The sequence below is a fragment of the Ixodes scapularis genome, unplaced genomic scaffold (assembly GCF_016920785.2).
Source record: "Ixodes scapularis isolate PalLabHiFi unplaced genomic scaffold, ASM1692078v2 PGA_scaffold6__148_contigs__length_123643588, whole genome shotgun sequence".
In the NCBI taxonomy this organism is placed as follows: Eukaryota; Metazoa; Arthropoda; class Arachnida; order Ixodida; family Ixodidae; genus Ixodes; species Ixodes scapularis.
In genome coordinates, this window is record NW_024609881.1 from 30665490 (window position 1) to 30683021 (window position 17532).

Here is a 17532-nt window from a genome sequence, read left to right on the forward strand (position 1 = left end):
CTCTTTGAACTATACCATTGAATGCGCATACTGAATTAATATATTTATTCATTTAATCGAAGTGTGACTGGAGCTCCAGTTTTGTAGCTTAATCGAAAGTTGGGTGTATGGAAAAGAAAGTGCAGCTGCATTGTCCTTCCGGAATATCGCTCACCTTGTGGGCTGCAGGTAGAGCGAAGGCTTTCCGATGCTCATAGAAGCTCGAGTCGGAGATGACCTGCACGTTCATATGGCGTAGCATCCGCAGCGTAGGGGAAATCTCTCCAGAGAAGACTAGGTGGCTGGTCAGCAGTATGTTCCCTGCTGGTCCGCCGTTGACGACGGGCTGGCTTTTCCATGTGCGCACGTGCTCCACAGTGCAGATGGTGTAGACTGTGGTCAGTGTACCGTCAGTTTCGACCCTGGTTTGGCACAGTCTTGAACACTCTTGGCACGTCTTGAAAAGCTTGAACACCAGCAACTGGCACTCTTCTAGTGACGGTGGTGGAACCGATGCACCATGCTAGATTCTGAAATGGGACCATGTGAAACATTCTTTGCAGATTCTATGTGTTTATATGCACAACTTACATCTCAAAATCCTCGCTGCGAGACGCAGAGTAGGTTGCGTCAGTCTGGGATGTCGCTGGGAACAGGAAATGTGCATTCATATGGCACCCAACTTGTACAAGTGGAGAAGGCTAACTCATGTGGATGCGACGGTGCAGGCACATCTGCGACAGGGACAGCTGGCACTACTGCAGGAATATTTGTCTCAGCAGAACAGTCCCTGAGGGTCATTTCTGCCTCGCAGGGTCCAGGCAGTCCAGTTGCCGAGGCCTGGGTCTGCAAAGGGCACTGTTTATTACACATTTAATATTTTTAAGCTTTAAAGGTGCAACTCGAGCACTCCAAACAATGTCATCACCATGCCAAACATCCATGAATTGTTTTGCAGCTCTTAAATAGCTTAGAATTTCTTGCACTCAATAAACGTTCACGCTGTAATACAAATGTAAGGGATGCCTTACTCTTTATATTTGTTTTTATAACTTACAGTACCATCTATATGTTCGGTCTCTAGTTCAGAAACCATAAATGTTCATGTCGCGATATGATGCCACATTACATACATATGTGAAGCTGCACCTTGACCTGTATTTACCAACCACTCAAGGAAATGCAACAAACGGGTGCTCATAGCCGCAAGTAGGAAACATACAGCAACCGCTAAGGGTTTTCAACGTCTAGAAGTGCCACTAAGCAACAAAATTATGGAGTCCATTTGCTTTATGCATATAAAATTGCAAACGCGGGTTTGCACGCAGTCGTCGGTGCAGGATAGTAAGAAAAAAAAAACTGAGTTTGCTCACAAGAGTCGATATAAAAGAAAAACTGCTTGTTAGTAGTCACGGACAATTGGAGCTTCGCTAAGCTGATACGAACGGGTTTGTGTCTGTAAACAAGCTGGGAAAATGTTTACTGAATTCGAGTGGGTCAATAGTAGAGAAAGGTGGTTCTGTTTGTGTTTTATTTTTACAAATAAGGGTTCGATCCTGGTGGCGCGTGCTGATATGGTTCGTCGTTTTCGGGTAAAACCCGATATTACCCGATTGTTATCCCCCGAACAGTTCTGATGAAAATCAGGTTACACCCGATTTGTCTTCGAAAAGCAGTGTTGAAATCACGTGACTTGATAGAAAATAGGAGCCATTCCGGATCTGTTTAAAAGGTGTTTCCTTCGTCATTCGTTGATGGTCTTCGATTTGCGTGACCTCCGCATAGATTCGCTTCAGAACCGATCAAAAGGTACAAACATCCTATGCCTATATAATATATTCTGTTTAGTTTTGTTTATCTAAGTAACATATTGCACGTCTTTGTACTTGATCGATAAAACCCCCCAAAAATCCGAATTTTGGAATGGTTTCTGGAAAAACACGATTTCCCCCCGATTATCGCCCTGAAAAATAGCACCCGATTTTTACCCCCCGATTTTCGAAAAATGTAAAACCCGAAATCGAAGAACCCCATGCACGCACCATTTTCGCGATAAGCTCTCGAACCGCTAGACCGGAGCATTACGCACCAATGATCAACTTGACGAATGCCATGTGGATTCCCATTTTACACAAGTGCCTCCTCAGCTCTAAGCTCAGAATTTAGAGACCAGAAGCAGCCACACTGCGCAACGCAGAATTGAATGTTCATGACACTCCCAAAAATATTTGAGTCATCGAAGAACTCACTAGAACTTTTTGGCGCTTTGGCGGAGGATCCTTGGTCTCATCGACGACGGGAAGTAGAAGCGTCGGCAAAGCACCTGATCGAAGACATGAACGACCCAAGTCGTCCTTTCGGAAAGCACTCGGCTCGAAAAGTTGGGCACATAAACGGGAAATCAGAGGCATGTTGTCGATGTCGTGCCCTCGCCCGGCGCAGCGTAACCACGCAGTTCTTCGTGGTTCTATCTCCGGCAAAGGGAAGAATCGCAGGCCCTTGCGAACGTTCTTCCCTGTTTGATGGTGGCACGTCTTGACGAAACAATTGTTCGGCATTTCAGGGAAATCGCTCAAAGTATGAAAGAAACTACTGCAATACGCGGTCGTATTCCACAGATGACAAGGAAAAGTTTGACTCGTTGACGTGGAAGGATCGCAAAGCTGGCTTCGGATTAGGGATCCACGGGAGGAAGGAACAGGTGTCCCGCAAACGCACGCCTGCACACGCCTCGGGAAGCAGACGTGCCGACGCATCACACCCTAATAACAAGCTTGCGGGGAGAAAACATAGTTCGCTGGTTTTGGAAGGATAATCGCGAACTTTGTTTTCAGCACCACAATCATTTTATGTTTCTCTCAAACTCTATTTTACAGCAACCTTAAATATGTTGCAATATCAACGTTCACATTCACGCGAGATGCAGCATTTCTATCGGTCAAGTTTTAGCGATCGGCAGGGTATGTGGAATTGTCTTCCAAGAAAAAATAGTCCCGATATATTTCTACTGCCATCTGCTTACTAAACGGTTTTGTAATCTAAAACTTTCTGTACATACTAACTTGCACCTACTACGCAATATAAAAACATAAGCAGACAATGTCAGAAAGCCTCCGGAGGGCCCCCCTTTTAAAAGTTCAGGTTTTGCCTCGGCGATAGCTACGCCATAAAGCGTACACCCCAGGACGAGTTCTACTCAGCTCGGCGTGAATATGGGCATATTGGAGGGCAGCTCATGGGCGCCCGTTTCCGGCTTGAGCGGCGTCGCCGCTCAAGCCGCGAACGGGTGCCACTGGCAGCGTTGGAGTAACCGCGCGTTGCATTATGGGACGTTTTCCCGAATGATGTCTCATGTGATGTCAGGTGTGACGTCATGAGTGAGTAGGAAGAGGAAGATTGAATATTTTCCGCTAAACGTAGCGGAAAAAATTGCCCGCTTTAGCGAAAAAATTTCCCGCTAAATCCAGTGGGAAATTGTTTTTCGCTGAATTCTGCTGGAAATGCAGCGAAAACTTCCCATTAAATGGGGGGGGGGGGGGGGGAGCACGAGAGGAGGTGGGGCATACTCTCTCCTCTGTACCCTCCCCTCCTCCTCCTCAAGAGCTGCGCTCTAATTTTGCATCACAAGGAGTAGTAAACGTTTTTAAACTTGTTTTCCCATAATAAAGTGTGCGGAGTCCGAGGAGCTGCTGCCAGCGGCAGTGTTCAGGGTGGCACCGCACAAATCGTGGGTGGGACGGCCGCCACACCGCTCGAGTTCCCCTGGCAGATCTCCCTCCACCTCATCCAGCTCCCGAACACAGATCTGGGTCACATCTGCGGCGGTTCCATCATCAACAAGCAATACGTCGACACGGCGGCTCACTGCATCCTAGAGTAAGTCGCCCGCCTTATTGAACAGGATTTCAGACAAATTAAAATAACTTTGGTTTCAGCTGAAATGGGACTCAGCTCACATCCTTTTGGCTGCTAAGTGGAGCATGCCGACAAAAACCGCCTGGTCCGGGATTCGATCTCGGGGCCTCTCCAAGGTTAACGCTCTACCAACTGAGCTTACCATGGGTTGGCATGTCAGTGGAGCAAACGGGTGTTAACGGTTTCCACCAGTCTTGATCATACTGCTAGAGTGAGATCAGTCGTGAATAATTTGACATCATGAGATTCGGGAAAAGTCCCCAAGGTGGGGAATATTTACACACTCGTATGTCAACGTTCCCGGGCAAGGCGGATTTTCTCAGCTGTCACCAGTCGCTTAAAGCGCGCGGGCTGCGCTCCATTTCAGGTGCAAGACAATTCCATTCTCACTTAAATCTTTTCCCCTTTTGGGAGTTCCCATAAGCCCCAGTATGTTAAAACGCCTACCTTTTCGCAAAGCACTTGAGAGGGTCGATCACCACAATAAATGGAGGGAGGTATTTAAAGCTATTTGTAGGCCTGAAAAAGTGATTCTGCAGCGACACTGCACATGCTCTAACTCCACGCTCAGTATCAGAACGCACAATGTTTTTTCTTTATTTTTTGTTTAAACATAATTTAGATTTCTTCATTCACCGAGCTCCCTCTCTAGATTGCGGCGATTAGGAAGTTTTCGTATACCATTTTTCGCACAGCGCTACCTCCGCGACGGAGACGCCGCTATCGCGCATGCGCGTCGCTAGCCTCGCCTGCAGAGTTCTGGATCTCGTAGCAGGTAGCGGAAAGCGTTGCGGGACGGCGGAGAGAATGTACGAAAACTCCCTAGTGACTCACCCATGTGCGTCGCGGGAACGTAGATGCTCAAGATTTCTCAATGCGCAGTATAAACATCCTTTGAGAAGTCAAATTGTTTGTATTATTCTTTTCCTTGTATTCGAGAGTGCTAGAATATTTCTTGACCCAACATTTGAACCTTGACAACAGCTTCCTTTTTTTTTGTGTGTAATCAAAAAAAGGAATGAAGATAGAGTAATCGTTACTCCAGCCCGCTGCTCGCCCTCTCGCGGGAAGAACGAAGAACAAGAGGAGTGGTGCTCGGCGAGAGGCTCGGCTTCAAAAGGAGACGACTTACAAGACTTTTATGCCATCTTCTCACGAAGCCGAGCCTCGAGCCTCTCAACGAAACTGTCCTAACATAGAAAAACTTTTTTGACACACTCTCACACGCGCGCGCACACACAAACGCACACACGCGCACAAAACAAACATGCACACTAACACACGCAAGCACATACACACACCTAGTCTCTCTCTCTCTCTCTCACACACACACACACACAAGAACACACAAATGAACTGTACTTGATGGAATGAATAAAAGTTTTACCAATCCATTGAAAGTCAAAATCAATGGCATACGATGACGAGAAAGTGGCGGTGATACACGAGACTTAACTGAGTTACGACCCTTCAAACACTCAGTTACTTCATACTTCAAACGACAGTTAAGAAACTGAGTTCAGGAACTGAGCTACGACATCTCCGATTCGTTTAAAAAACGTTTATGAACGAATATTAAAAAAGTGAGTGTACTAATAAGAAAGAAATATTAATACAAACCACACGAGTACATCATCTATTCAATTAAAGAATAACAACGCGACTTGGATGCATTACAGGTCAAGAAACTTGTAATGCGTAGCGCCATGTCTTTGCAAATATAAAAACTTTCACTTTTTTCTTTTATTGTGCGTTCCGTTTTGACAAATGCATGTCACATTTGGCCCTAAGACCTCTATTTGCAAAAAAATAACGGAATACGTGGCCGGCACACAGACAAGACATCTTCACCGGAAACAGGAGCGTTACCACGGCTGCCACCGGTATTATGGTTGGGGTCGCGATAAGAGAAGTCAGTATATTGCCGCGCGTAGCGTCACGGACTTGTAGAAGGCTCTCGTTTATTCTTGCTGCGGACATAACTTCTATCGTTTATCCCTGCTTATGTTGTACTAGAAAGTGCGTGTTCATACTCGCCCTGAGCGCGCTACTCTCGAACCTTCTCTGCCGAATCTTCGAGATAGTGACTCACCTTAGATAAGAGTTCGCCCGCGACCTTGTCGAGTCAGTTTTTGTCCCAGCGTTCGACTCTGCTCATTCGCCGACTTCGACGCTCGCGACGCTTCGCTGTTATCTTTCTTTTCCCTTATATTTTTTGCACAAGTTGGCCTCATTAAACGTTTCAGTTCCTTCAGATATTTGCTTTGTTTCACTTGTCATTCGTGACAATATTTCATTTTAGTAGAAATGTGGAAACCTATCGAACTTCCACAGCACACTGAAACTTTTAGGCTCTTGATTAGTTTGTTTGTTTTTATTTCAGTGGCTACAAGTCTCCGTCGAACTATATTGTTGTGATTGGCGACCAAAACCTCAACGTGGTAGATCCCTACGAGCAAAGAATCGCAGTGGCGAACGTAAGAACTCGAATTCTCTGCACCTGTCATGCTCAGCCTTCCCCCTCCCCTCTTTTCACCCCCCCCCCCAGCACCCTCCCTCCTCCCCTCCCGCCCCCTCCGATCCCCACGGCAAAAACCTTCGGATGAAGAACGCTTTGGAACCGGAAGTACGTGTTCCCACTATATGCAACATGATACAGGTTAAAGAAGCCGGAATAGCGAACTGACGTAATTAAAACTTCTACGGGCGAGAGGAAAGGACGCGCGAGGGCAAACGGTAAGGCTCCTAAAGAAAGTAGAAAAGCGAGGGCAGAAAGGAAATTCCATGAAATCCACTACATCACAGAAGCGGCAAACCAGCTGGGGAGCGACTATCCCCGGTTACGCAGTCAAAGTCCCGAAGGACCATGCACTCGCGCACAGCAAGTGCCGACCGTGCGGCTGTGCAAGCGCGCCCGTCGCTTCAATTGCGCAACCGGAAAAAAAAAATATGAAAATAAAAAAAGGAAAAGGATCTTGTTTTAGAGCGCAGCTCTTAGGCGCCCGTTCCCGGCTTGAGCGGCGTCGACGTCGCCGCCGCCGTCGGCGTAACCGCGCGGTGCATTATGGGTAAATTTCCCCGCTTGATCTAGCGATAAAGGTTTCCCGTAGAAAAAGTTCCTCGCTAAATCTAGCGGAAAAAATTTCCCCGCTAAATCGAGCGGAAAAAGTTTCCCGCTAAATCTAGCGTGAAAATTCCCCCGCTAAATCTAGCGAAAAAATTTCCCCTCTAAATCTAGCGGAAAAATGTTCCCCGCTAAATCGAGCGGAAAAGTTTCCCGCTATATCTAGCGGAAAAATTTATCCGCTAAATCTAGCGGAAAACATTTCCCCGCTAAATCTAGCGGAAAAATTTTCCCGCTAAATCTAGCGGAAAAACTTTCCCCGCTAAATCTAGAGGAAAAAGTTTCCCGCTAAAACTAGAGTGAAAATTCCCCCGCTAAATCTAGCGGAAAAATTTCACCGCTAAATCTGGCGGAAAACATTTCCCCGCTAAATCTAGCGGAAAAACTTTCCCCGCTAAATCTAGAGGAAAAAGTTTCCCGCTAAAACTAGAGTGAAAATTCCCCCGCTAAATCTAGCGGAAAAATTTCCCCTTTCAATCTAGCGGAAAAAATTTCCCCGCTAAATCGAGTGGAAAAATTTCCCCGCTAAACCTGGCGGAAAAAAATTCCCGCTAAATCTAGCGGAAAGATTTCCCCGCTAAATCTAGCGAAAAAATTTTCCCGCTAAATCTAGCGAAAAAATTTCCCCGCTAAATCTAGAGGAAACATTTCTTCTCAAATTGTAGCGGAAAAGTTTTCCCGCTATATCGAGCGGAAAAATTTTTCCACTAAATCTAGGGGAAAAATTTCCCCGCTAAATCTAGCGGAAAAATTTTCCCGCTAAATCTAGCGCAAAAGTTTCCCCGCTACATCTAGCGGAAAAAAATTTCCCCGCTAAGTCTAGCGGAAAAACTTTCCCCACTAAATCTAGCGGAAAAATTCCTCTGGGGGGTCACGTGACCCCCGTGGTCACGTGACACCCCCAGGTTACGTGACCCCCCCCGCGTGCTTGGGGAGGGGGACATGTGACCCCACGAAGGTGACGTGACCGCACCCAGTCACGTGACCCTCCCTTCCCCCCGAGGTCACGTGACCCCCCCCCCAGAACACGTGCACCTCAATACCCTTCCCTCCTCCTCCTCAAGAGCTGCGCTCTAATGCGGCGTTACAGGTAGTTGTAAACGGCTTTCATTTTAAAACGCCCAGAAAAAAAAAAAAAAAAACATTTAGACTAATACAGAAATTTAGTACACGAAAGAAAGTTTGGTGTTAAGGCCAATGGGGAATTCTGTTTTGAGGTTGAAGATCAGGCGGTTTTCCTCTCTCTTTCGTACTTGGGAGGAGGGGAAGCCTGATCTGGTGACACAGACGCGCAAGTTTAGTTCCGTATGGCCGTAAGTCGAGAAGTGGTCAACTACATGTGTGGATTGTTCCGAAGGAAGGTCTCCCGACAATCTCCGGGTGACGAGACGGCGGTGCTCACGGAATGGTTCGTGCGGCCGTCGGTCTGTCTCTCCGATGTATAAAATGTCGGGGCAGCTCGTGCAGGAAATGGCGTAAATGACATTGGCTGACTTGCAGGTCTGGTTGTCCGGAATTTTGAATTTAAAGTGTTGCGGGGAGCCAAGGTGCCTGCAAGTCAGGCGTTCAGGAGCATTACAGGGCGTGGTGCCAGGTATGATGCCAGCCGGGTCTGGGTTGGTTTTCGCCTTCAGGCTACTTTTGACAAGAAGGGTGCGGAGGTTCGGTGGACGGCGGTAAGCGACGGAAGGAGCCCTGGAAATTAGTTGGGAGATGTGCAGATGAGATGCTGCAGAGAGGAGTTTATGTGCTAGTTTTGGGACTTTAGGATGGTACATAACTATAAAGGAGTTCCTTTTGTCTTTAGGACGGTGGTTTGCGAAAAGGGCGTCATGTCTTCTAACGGTTTCGCCTTCCCCTCTCTCTCGGCCAATGTACCTAACTCCACCTTTGTGACGTGTCCGACCCCTGCCTGTTTCTTGTCGTCTTTCGCGTCTCTTACTTGAAGAAGGGCGTCCGCCCGAAACGTCGTGTATACCTCCTTGTCCGCGTATTTGTTTCGAGAAGCACAACCTTATCACTTGCGATTACGCATATGTATCTAACCTGGAAAGAGCCCAATGGCCGTCAATTTGCAAGAAGGTGCTGATCGATCGGTTCTGACAAAATTAGTTAGATTGTTTTCTTCTAATTATTTCATGTGCGTTTTTTCTCTTGAACTCAAATATCTCATGGAAGGCTGTCATTTCTCGGATTGCCTAGGGTGCCTCAATGACCTTCTGTTTAGAGTGATGCCACCCTTTGTAGTACCCGATGCCGACAGCACGCGCTCACGGGGAAAATACAAAGAAATCGACGAAAACAAAATATCGCCATAGCACAGTCAGCGCCAGTGACGCGTGCAGGGACACGCTCTTTCACGCGCTTCTGAACAAAAAAGAAATTTGAAGGTGGGAACAAAATGGCCAGATGTCGCCACCCTAAGCAAAGCGCACATGAAGGCACCCTAGGATAGCCTAAGAACCCAAGAGGAAAGTTAAATATTCCCATAAAAAAAGTTAGCACCCCAACCAGAACTTCAAATATTAAAGGGATCCTGAAAAATATTTTGTTCTTACTTTCATTCCGGTCTCCTTAACATGTGAAAGACATTTCTTGGTTTAGATCTTAACAAACTAAACGTTACAAAACACCACGTTTTTGGTTTTCGTCGACTTATGCCACGAGCTCGTGCCATATGTACCCTAATATACCCATCACAGTCGCCCGCTTTTGAAGGCAAACCGGTGCAATGCCTCTCGGCGTCGCAACAGAGAGGGGCGAGGATCGAACTCCCGAAGTAGCGAGCTGTTTGCTTCAACATTCGGATTAATTAACAAAAATAATTTTACATGTTTTCTCGAGCCACAGATCATGATTCATCCGCAATGGAACCGTTCCACCGTGAACTACGATTACGCCTTGCTGAAGCTGGCGAGACCGCTCAACTTCACGGGAAGCGAGAAGGCACTCATGCCCATCTGCCTTCCGACGCCCAACCAGGAATTCGACGGAATGACCTGCACCGCCAGCGGATGGGGACTCACGAAAGACGGTCGGTATCTGTTTCTGTTCGTGGCTGGGAATAGCTAATAGTAACCAAATGGCGAATCCAGAGCATCAATTTTCTTTTTTCTCCGCCAACTCCTCATTGGCGCAGAAGGGGTCACTTGCGACAAATTCTACTACGGTGCTTGCGGGGAAGTGACCTTGTGGGGTACCCGGTTTGGGGCCGGACATATTGTTCACTGAGCGTGCGCGTAGTGTTTAATATTGGACTGAAGCCTGACAAGAACAAAGGTTCTTGAACCTTCGGACATTGTATGCCACTAAAACGTGAGCGTAATTGCGTTATCTATTATAATGCAAGCGCTGTTTCAACACGGCCATGTACAAGCAGACGACACGACAACCGACCACGGAGTGCCTGCGCGCGGGAGCTTCCGAGGAACCCGAGAGACGCCCAAAAGCGCATGCGCGGTGAGCTGCCGCCGTATGTCGTCGCACCCGTCGCGTCTCCTGCGAGAATGACGGTCGCTTCTCCCGCAATACCTGGAGTCAAAAAGTTGAGGCCATTGTGATGCTTTGCCCCGCAAGAGGAACATATAGAAATCCTTTAGGCGTGAATACAACGGACAGTCGCTGAATAGACAATAACCGTGGATGGTGTTATTACACACAACATAAAGAACTAGAACTCCTGTATGGTGGTTTCTAACTCGGGATTGCTCTCAACTGCAACTTCAATGAGTTTGTCTCATTTGCTGTTGCCAATGCCGTTAACGGGAAACAGCCTTGGACATTTACGCTATACTCTACCAGTGCACTCTTTCATGGTTGTGGTGTCTGTGACTCTTTGATGGTTGTGGTAGATAAAGTGTTAACCACTTCAACTACGAGGCCTTCAGTATTCCCCCGCCAGACAACGTTACATTTTGCGTTGCATGTAAATCAATCTAATGCGCGAGCATTAGCTGCTTTATGGAGAGACGCCAGGATTTCTGTGGCCGCAAAAGATTACCCATAGCAGCAAAAAACCGCGGCTAAATCCCGATTGGCTGCGACGCGTTACAGTTCCAAGGAACGCCACCTCACGGAGAAGCCCTCATGCCTGCGGTGCGGCGCGCGCGTCGGTAAAAGAGAGAGGGTGGCGCGTGCGTCCTCTCCACACTTTCCTCCCTCTTGGGTCACGAGACAGGCGTGGCCGGAGGGGGGGGACGGGGGGAGAGGGGGAGCGGGAAAATTTGCCTCCCTCTCCCTGTGCACTACTGCATCACGTGTTGTACCATAGCCTCCTCTATACTCACAAACTCTGGCAGTTCGGTGACGGAGCCATAGAGCGCCCGGTCGCAGATTTGGAGCGCGAGGGTGTGTAAGCACAGAGAATTTCCCGGAGAGTCTGGTATTCAGCGCACAGCTTTTGCAGCGGCGAGGACCCGAAACATGGTTTTCAAACCCGACGAGAAAAGATGCGGTCGCCCGAGGAACGGGAGAGGCACCAGCGGGCATTCCATCGCTCGGGACAAGTGTGTTTCGGCGTCTCGCCGCAGAGGGTCGCCCATTAAGCGCGATCCAAACCAACGCGTTTTTGTGCGCGCGTAGGCAACACCCTCTAGAAACGTATAAAGCCTTAGCTCATTTCCCGTGACGTCACACGATAGGGCGGATTGGTAAATGTGCGGAGCGCTGTTCAAGAGAAGTTGTCGCACCAATTTACCTCGCGGGCACTTTTTTTCTTTTACGCAGACAGAGTACATCAGCCACGGGGCCTCATCGTCGATAATAACAAGCCTTTCGTCCTGTTCTATTATGTTCCGAAACTTCATCTCTTTGCTCCGCAAGTGTCCGATTAGTTCTGCTAAAGAATTAACTTTCTCCTCTTCATGTGCCCTGTTAAACATCTCATCGGACTCCGCGATAGCTTTTTGCATAGCAGCATGCTCCATGCTCGCCCGCTTAGACTCGGGATCTTCCCTTCTTGTGGCTTCCCTAGACAGGTAGGTCGGGCAGCTAGGGAACTTCGACGGTACAGCGTCAGGGCAAAGACGGACATGAGATAAGGGCACTGTGATGGTGCGGCCAGTACTTTCGGTATGCGATGGCTCTCGGATGAGGTCCTCATATCCGAAGTGAAGTTTGCATACCTAGAGAGGAATTTTGCGTCCAATGAACAAACCAATGGGTATTTGACATAAAGTGCGGATTGCGAGCCACATTTATACGAATGTATACATATATATTGAATTTCCATTTGCAATGAAACAATTAATTCTCTACCAAAAAGAAAGCTTACCCTTGAATTCTCGGTGACGGAGGGGTCTTCCCGCGGCACAGCGCGTATCCATGCGTCCCTCAGTGTTTGATCCTTTGGGAATTTGAGCACGCGCACTTTGGTGTCCACGGTGTAGTTTCCGCGGCATCGCGGCACACAGCACTTGCACGGCATCTCACCGTCGCTGTTTTCACGTTTCTCAAGCTTGCAGAGACACGAAAAAACTCACAACGACGCGCAAAAAACGAGAAAATCGACAGAACAGATATGCCCGTCGAAAAAGACACTCGGAAGCAGGTCGATTCTGCGGGGGACTGGTTCAGCCGCACCTGCAATGGGGCGACATGCCTTGACAGGCCCGGACCCGTCGAGCCGTCTCTCGCAGCCGCTCCATTAGCTGACGTAGCAAGAGTGGAAAGGGGGCAGAACCGAAGCTTTCTCCCTTTCCAGTTGGTGTTGGCGTAGGTCGTGCGACTCCCGGAAATTGCGTATTTCATGACGTCGCCCTCACTCCTTGCGCCTTCCCGGCGCGCACAAGGAAGTTGGATAATTCCGACTTTTTCTGAAGGCGCATTAAACGCCCTGTGACGTAGTAGGGCACTCCTCTCCCATATCCTCTCCCGGCTAATGGACCGATGTCACCAAGCAAACTGCGCAGGCGCGCGCATTCCGGAAAAGGTGCCGCCGCCATGCTACTTGTAGTCATCCCTTCCCGGCTACATACGGCTGCACGTACATACATCATCATATATTATCATTTAGCACATCCCGGTATGACCTTGATTCTCTTGCATGTTTTTAATTCATACAATTGTGTTGTTTGTGATGCCTTACTTTCCTCAGCAACTGCAGAAAAGCAGTTTCAGTCGTCTTATCGCTTTAGAATCGCTTTGTCGTCTGCTTCTTCGTCTTCGTGAACGCGTGAGCCCACTGCCGTTCACGGGGTAATCCCACTGCCGGCCGCGGAAACACAAAACACAAAAACAACGGCGACACTACTCGAGCATTCCGACTCCTCGGACATCTCAATTACCTTGCAAACAAGTGAACATCTAGTGCAATGGCAAAGAACACCGAAATTCGAGGGACCATTGGCTCGGTGTAGCACCACGAAACAGCATCAAATGTGATGAAAAACTGAGCTTGGTTGTGCTCAGTCTTGTGCATAACGTTTAATCAGCCATCAAGTAAGAGGAGCTAAATAGACTTTCTTGGTCAGCGATAGTTTTCTAAATGTTGTTTCATTCTCATTGACAGCCTGTGCCACAGAGTACCGATGAACAGCGGGAGAAGCCTGCACACAAAGTACTGATCTAGAGAAAGGCCATGCCTGACGCGCCGTAATAACTGGCATCAATCAAAAAGAAGCAACCATGCCAGATACCTGAAAGCTTGGGGTGGAGATGATTTTTCGTGCACAGTTTCTATTCACTTTTATTTTGTTTGCGGAAGGATCCGAACGCTAACAGTTGCCCGACGGGGGAAGCTTTTTTCTGCGGTCTCGACTGGTGCTAATGCAGAATGGATCAGTAACACCTGCCTAATAGACCACCACAAAATGAATGAGGTTTGTTTCTTACATTTTTGGCGGTAAATACGTGTTCCACTTCTAAATTGCATTGTGGAATCTTTTCACGTTTGTATAAAAAAAAATGGAGGCTGCTTCCGAAACGTCTGTCTTATTTCAAGTGGTGCATATCGAGATGCGCTGCTCTTTTTTAGTGATTGTCCTGATTTCTTGAAGTACAGTTGTGCTTGAAACATGTCGTCGCAATAACAGTTATAACCCCCAAAATACATCGAGCAAGAAGTGTATTAAAAACAGCCCCCGCAAAGCAGTTCGGAGGTCCTATTTGAGATAGACCAAGGAATAGGCCGCGGAGCATATGGTCAGAGAGACTCCAGCTTACGGAACACTTCCGCACGCTCTATGACTCGTGCTCTGTAATCTTACACATTTTAGGTGACGTGCAATAGGTTCGATATAAATTACGAAGCAAATCGCGAAACAAATCGTAAAACGCTATTTTTCCTGCCGCTCTGTCCGGCTCAGTTGACCTTTCTTTGCTATGCTTCTTTCTTGCGGGAAGACATAATATCCGAGGCCTTTTTGACTGGTGCTGTTATTATAGCTCCGTGGCATACAACCCTGTGAGGCCACCGATTGAAAACCATGAGTAAACACCCGGCTAAAAGTCTCGTGCTAACCCGAAAACTTCAAAACGCCTGGCGTACAACGCGCATCGACGCGGCCGGAAAACTGGGGAGAACTACAGGTACCAGAATCCACCGCGGCAGCGGTGGCGTCGCGCAACTCCTGGTGAGATCGATCTATTGGTGGAGGGCACCAGTTCCCTCTCCGCGTTTCTGCGCCGTCTGGCGCAGATGCTCTCCTCTTGCCCGAAAACGCACCGTCCTAACCAACGAGCATGCTTGTGACTCTAAACACACACCGGAAACAGCAAAAACGTCACAAAATACGCAATTTCCGGGAAGCGCACGACCTACGCGCGCACAAAAACGCGTTGGTTTGGATCGCGCTTTACACGCATCTTGTCTGCCGCTCTGCCTTTTTACTTTCGGCGGCCGCGTCTCGTGGCGATCTGCCAGGCTTTGTCAGCATAGACCTTTCCAAAAAAAGAGCGTGTGGCCAGTGCCATTTTGAGTGACAGTGCGTACGGCACGTGCTTTGCTCGCATTCTGAAGCGACGAACACACACGTGCTGGGCTGTGAAGAATTCACGCCGGACTGTGATTTTGTAATCATTGGAAACGTCTATAGAGGAGGCTATGGTTGTACGCTCTGCTTTCAGCCATGTCGCGCCGCCCGGCCAGCCTCTGCGGACGACAGCTTGGCCCGCTGCTTGTGGGAATGCACTGCGCGTAGGAATCCTTTCGCATTCCCACACGTAAGCAGTCTTAAGTGTCCTCCTGTAATTTTTTTTTTGTTTTGTTTTTTGCTTTGTGTTTTGGGGGAGGAGGCTTAGTCTAGTATAGCCTTCCCCTGTTATTTTGCGTAGATAACGTTATCATTTATGCTTTTATTAAATACATAAAGAAACCTGCAGCCTTTCCACTCGTGTGAAGAAGGGAGACCAGCGAAGCTGTACTACTGTGGTGGGAATGAAGTAATGCCCGGCTGCGAGTCGGCAAGCCAGAGTGGAAATGCTCGAAAGGTTGCCGCCATCTATGAGCGACGGCGGAAAGCAGACAATTGGCAAGTCGGTTGTCTGGCTGCCGCCGTCGCTCATAGATGGCGGTAGCTGTCCAGAGTGCTGTGTCATCAGGCCATTTAGGACGCACACGATCCTGGGGAAATTAGCCCTTTACAGCTCCGCTGTAAAAACGACTGACCAATACTAACCACCCAGTGTTCGGATACCATGGGTAAATGATAATGGACCTTGACTCCTGCTTTATTCGTCTTCTCCCTGCAGAGTCCCGGGGTGGAAGAAACCTATCCCAATCCCTTCAGAAGGTCGATTTGCCCATCGTGGCTTACACAACCTGCCACGATTACTACCGTTTCGTTAATCCGGTTGTACAAAGCACCATGATCTGTGCCGGTCCCGAAGCCGGCGGAAAAGGAAGCTGTCAGGTAAGAAATTCGTGGTATTTAGACTGAACCCCAGAGCGGAATTTTGTAAACGAAGGCATACTGATGTCCACGAACTGGCCAATAGCGCCTTTGTTTTTTTTCTATAGCACACGGATGCCGCGCAATAATTAATTTTCATCACGGCTCCTGGAACACGTGTCAGACTGGGAGTCAAACTGGGGTCTTTATCGGCAGCTTTAATTCGTCTTCATCTAGAACACGGCCGGCGCTGAACTGTCCGCGAGGCCAGTGCTTTCTCAGGGAACCACGTCCACTGTCCCAATTCCTTTTCTTAGAAATACCGGAAAGTTGTTCCCAACGTTTGTGTTGTTTACTTGTCTTGTCTTTGGGGCAATCTCATGTCCGTGTCCAGTTTTTTTCCACACAAGACCCGATAAACGCCGAATATTTTTGGACGTCAAACATTGACACGAGAAAAGGACGAATTCGTGGAAGCAAATAAATCCCGAATAACAACAACCCCGAATTCAAAGCAAAATATGACCCCCCTTAGAAGAAAACAAAACAAAAAAACGGGGAATTATACATTATTTTTATGTAGATGAAATCTTTAAGTCGTTTTTGAGTCGTGGTCACCCTGGTAATGCATCATACAAAAGACAGACTGCAGACACCCTCTGAAGCATGTTTCTTCCTTGTTTGTGATCCTTTCACACTGGACATACAGGCAATGCAAACATGCTTCGAACATATGTCTGAGGTATGTCTGCAGATCAGGTCTGCAGAGAAACTCCGTGACCTCTGCATGAAGTGTGCGAAGTGCGGCTGTGGCCTCAGGCTATCCGTTGCAACCGCGCGCTCTCTTTGTTGCCAGGGTGACTCCGGGGGGCCCCTGCAGTGCGCCAGGTCCGACGGACGCTACGTGCTGGCCGGAAGTATGTCGTGGGGCGTCGAGTGTGCGGCGCGCATGGAGCCCTCCGTGCTAGCGAGAATCTCTACCCAGGTCGCCTGGATCAATAGCATCGCCGGCCCGACCCCGTGAATTTGACCTGGTTTCCATCGAGCGCCCGCTGTCTTTTGTTTGCATTAAAAACTGTCCGTGTACCTGAACAAAACGTTATTTTAAAGCCTAGGTGATTCTTGCGTGTGGCTGTATTTTTAGTTGAAATCAGAGAAGAGCAGCGGACGTTGCTGTAAGGACGGTCCTGTCCACGAGAAAGTACCCTCTGACTTGCGCATGAAGGTGCCCTTCATATCCACACACTCGAGATTCGTGAGATTTGAGTGAGGTGCCACGACTGCGCATGCGTGCCAAGCCGACACCAGCGCCACCGCTCTGGCGTGACGTCAGGGCCGCCGCGTGTTGGTGTGTGCGATTTTCCCGCCGAGTTCAGGCGATTCGAAAAACTGTCCAAAAACACTGCGAGACATAAAAAAAAAAATATTATATTGCGCTCGATCGGCACGAAGTTTTCGCGGTGTTTCAGACTTCCCTTTCTCTGCGCTGGCTCGTAAGCAGCCTTCCTCACACTGAATTTGCCCGATTAAGTGACCGGCAGCGAACGCTAGCTCAGACTGTTTCCAAGTCCCATATCGCATAAGTTTCGATTCATTTACTTACAAGGCGCAGTCACACTGCCGATACATCATACCAGAGCAGGGGTGGAACTCATGAAATGTACTTGGGAGCAGCCACGGGAGCAG

The 17532-nt window shown here is 48.3% G+C and overlaps 1 protein-coding gene across 1 annotated transcript in view; it reads left to right on the plus strand.

The window, feature by feature from the left end:
- The first annotated feature begins 499 nt into the window (after positions 1–499).
- LOC120843665 (trypsin-1-like) overlaps positions 500–17532 on the plus strand; it is a 92323-nt gene continuing 75290 nt past the window's right edge. Inside the window, exons 1-5 of the mRNA XM_040502667.2 lie at positions 500–524; positions 3648–3855; positions 6278–6371; positions 9869–10052; positions 15707–15867. Coding sequence (XP_040358601.2) covers positions 500–524; positions 3648–3855; positions 6278–6371; positions 9869–10052; positions 15707–15867 — 672 coding nt within the window. The remainder of the gene's footprint in view (positions 525–3647; positions 3856–6277; positions 6372–9868; positions 10053–15706; positions 15868–17532) is intronic.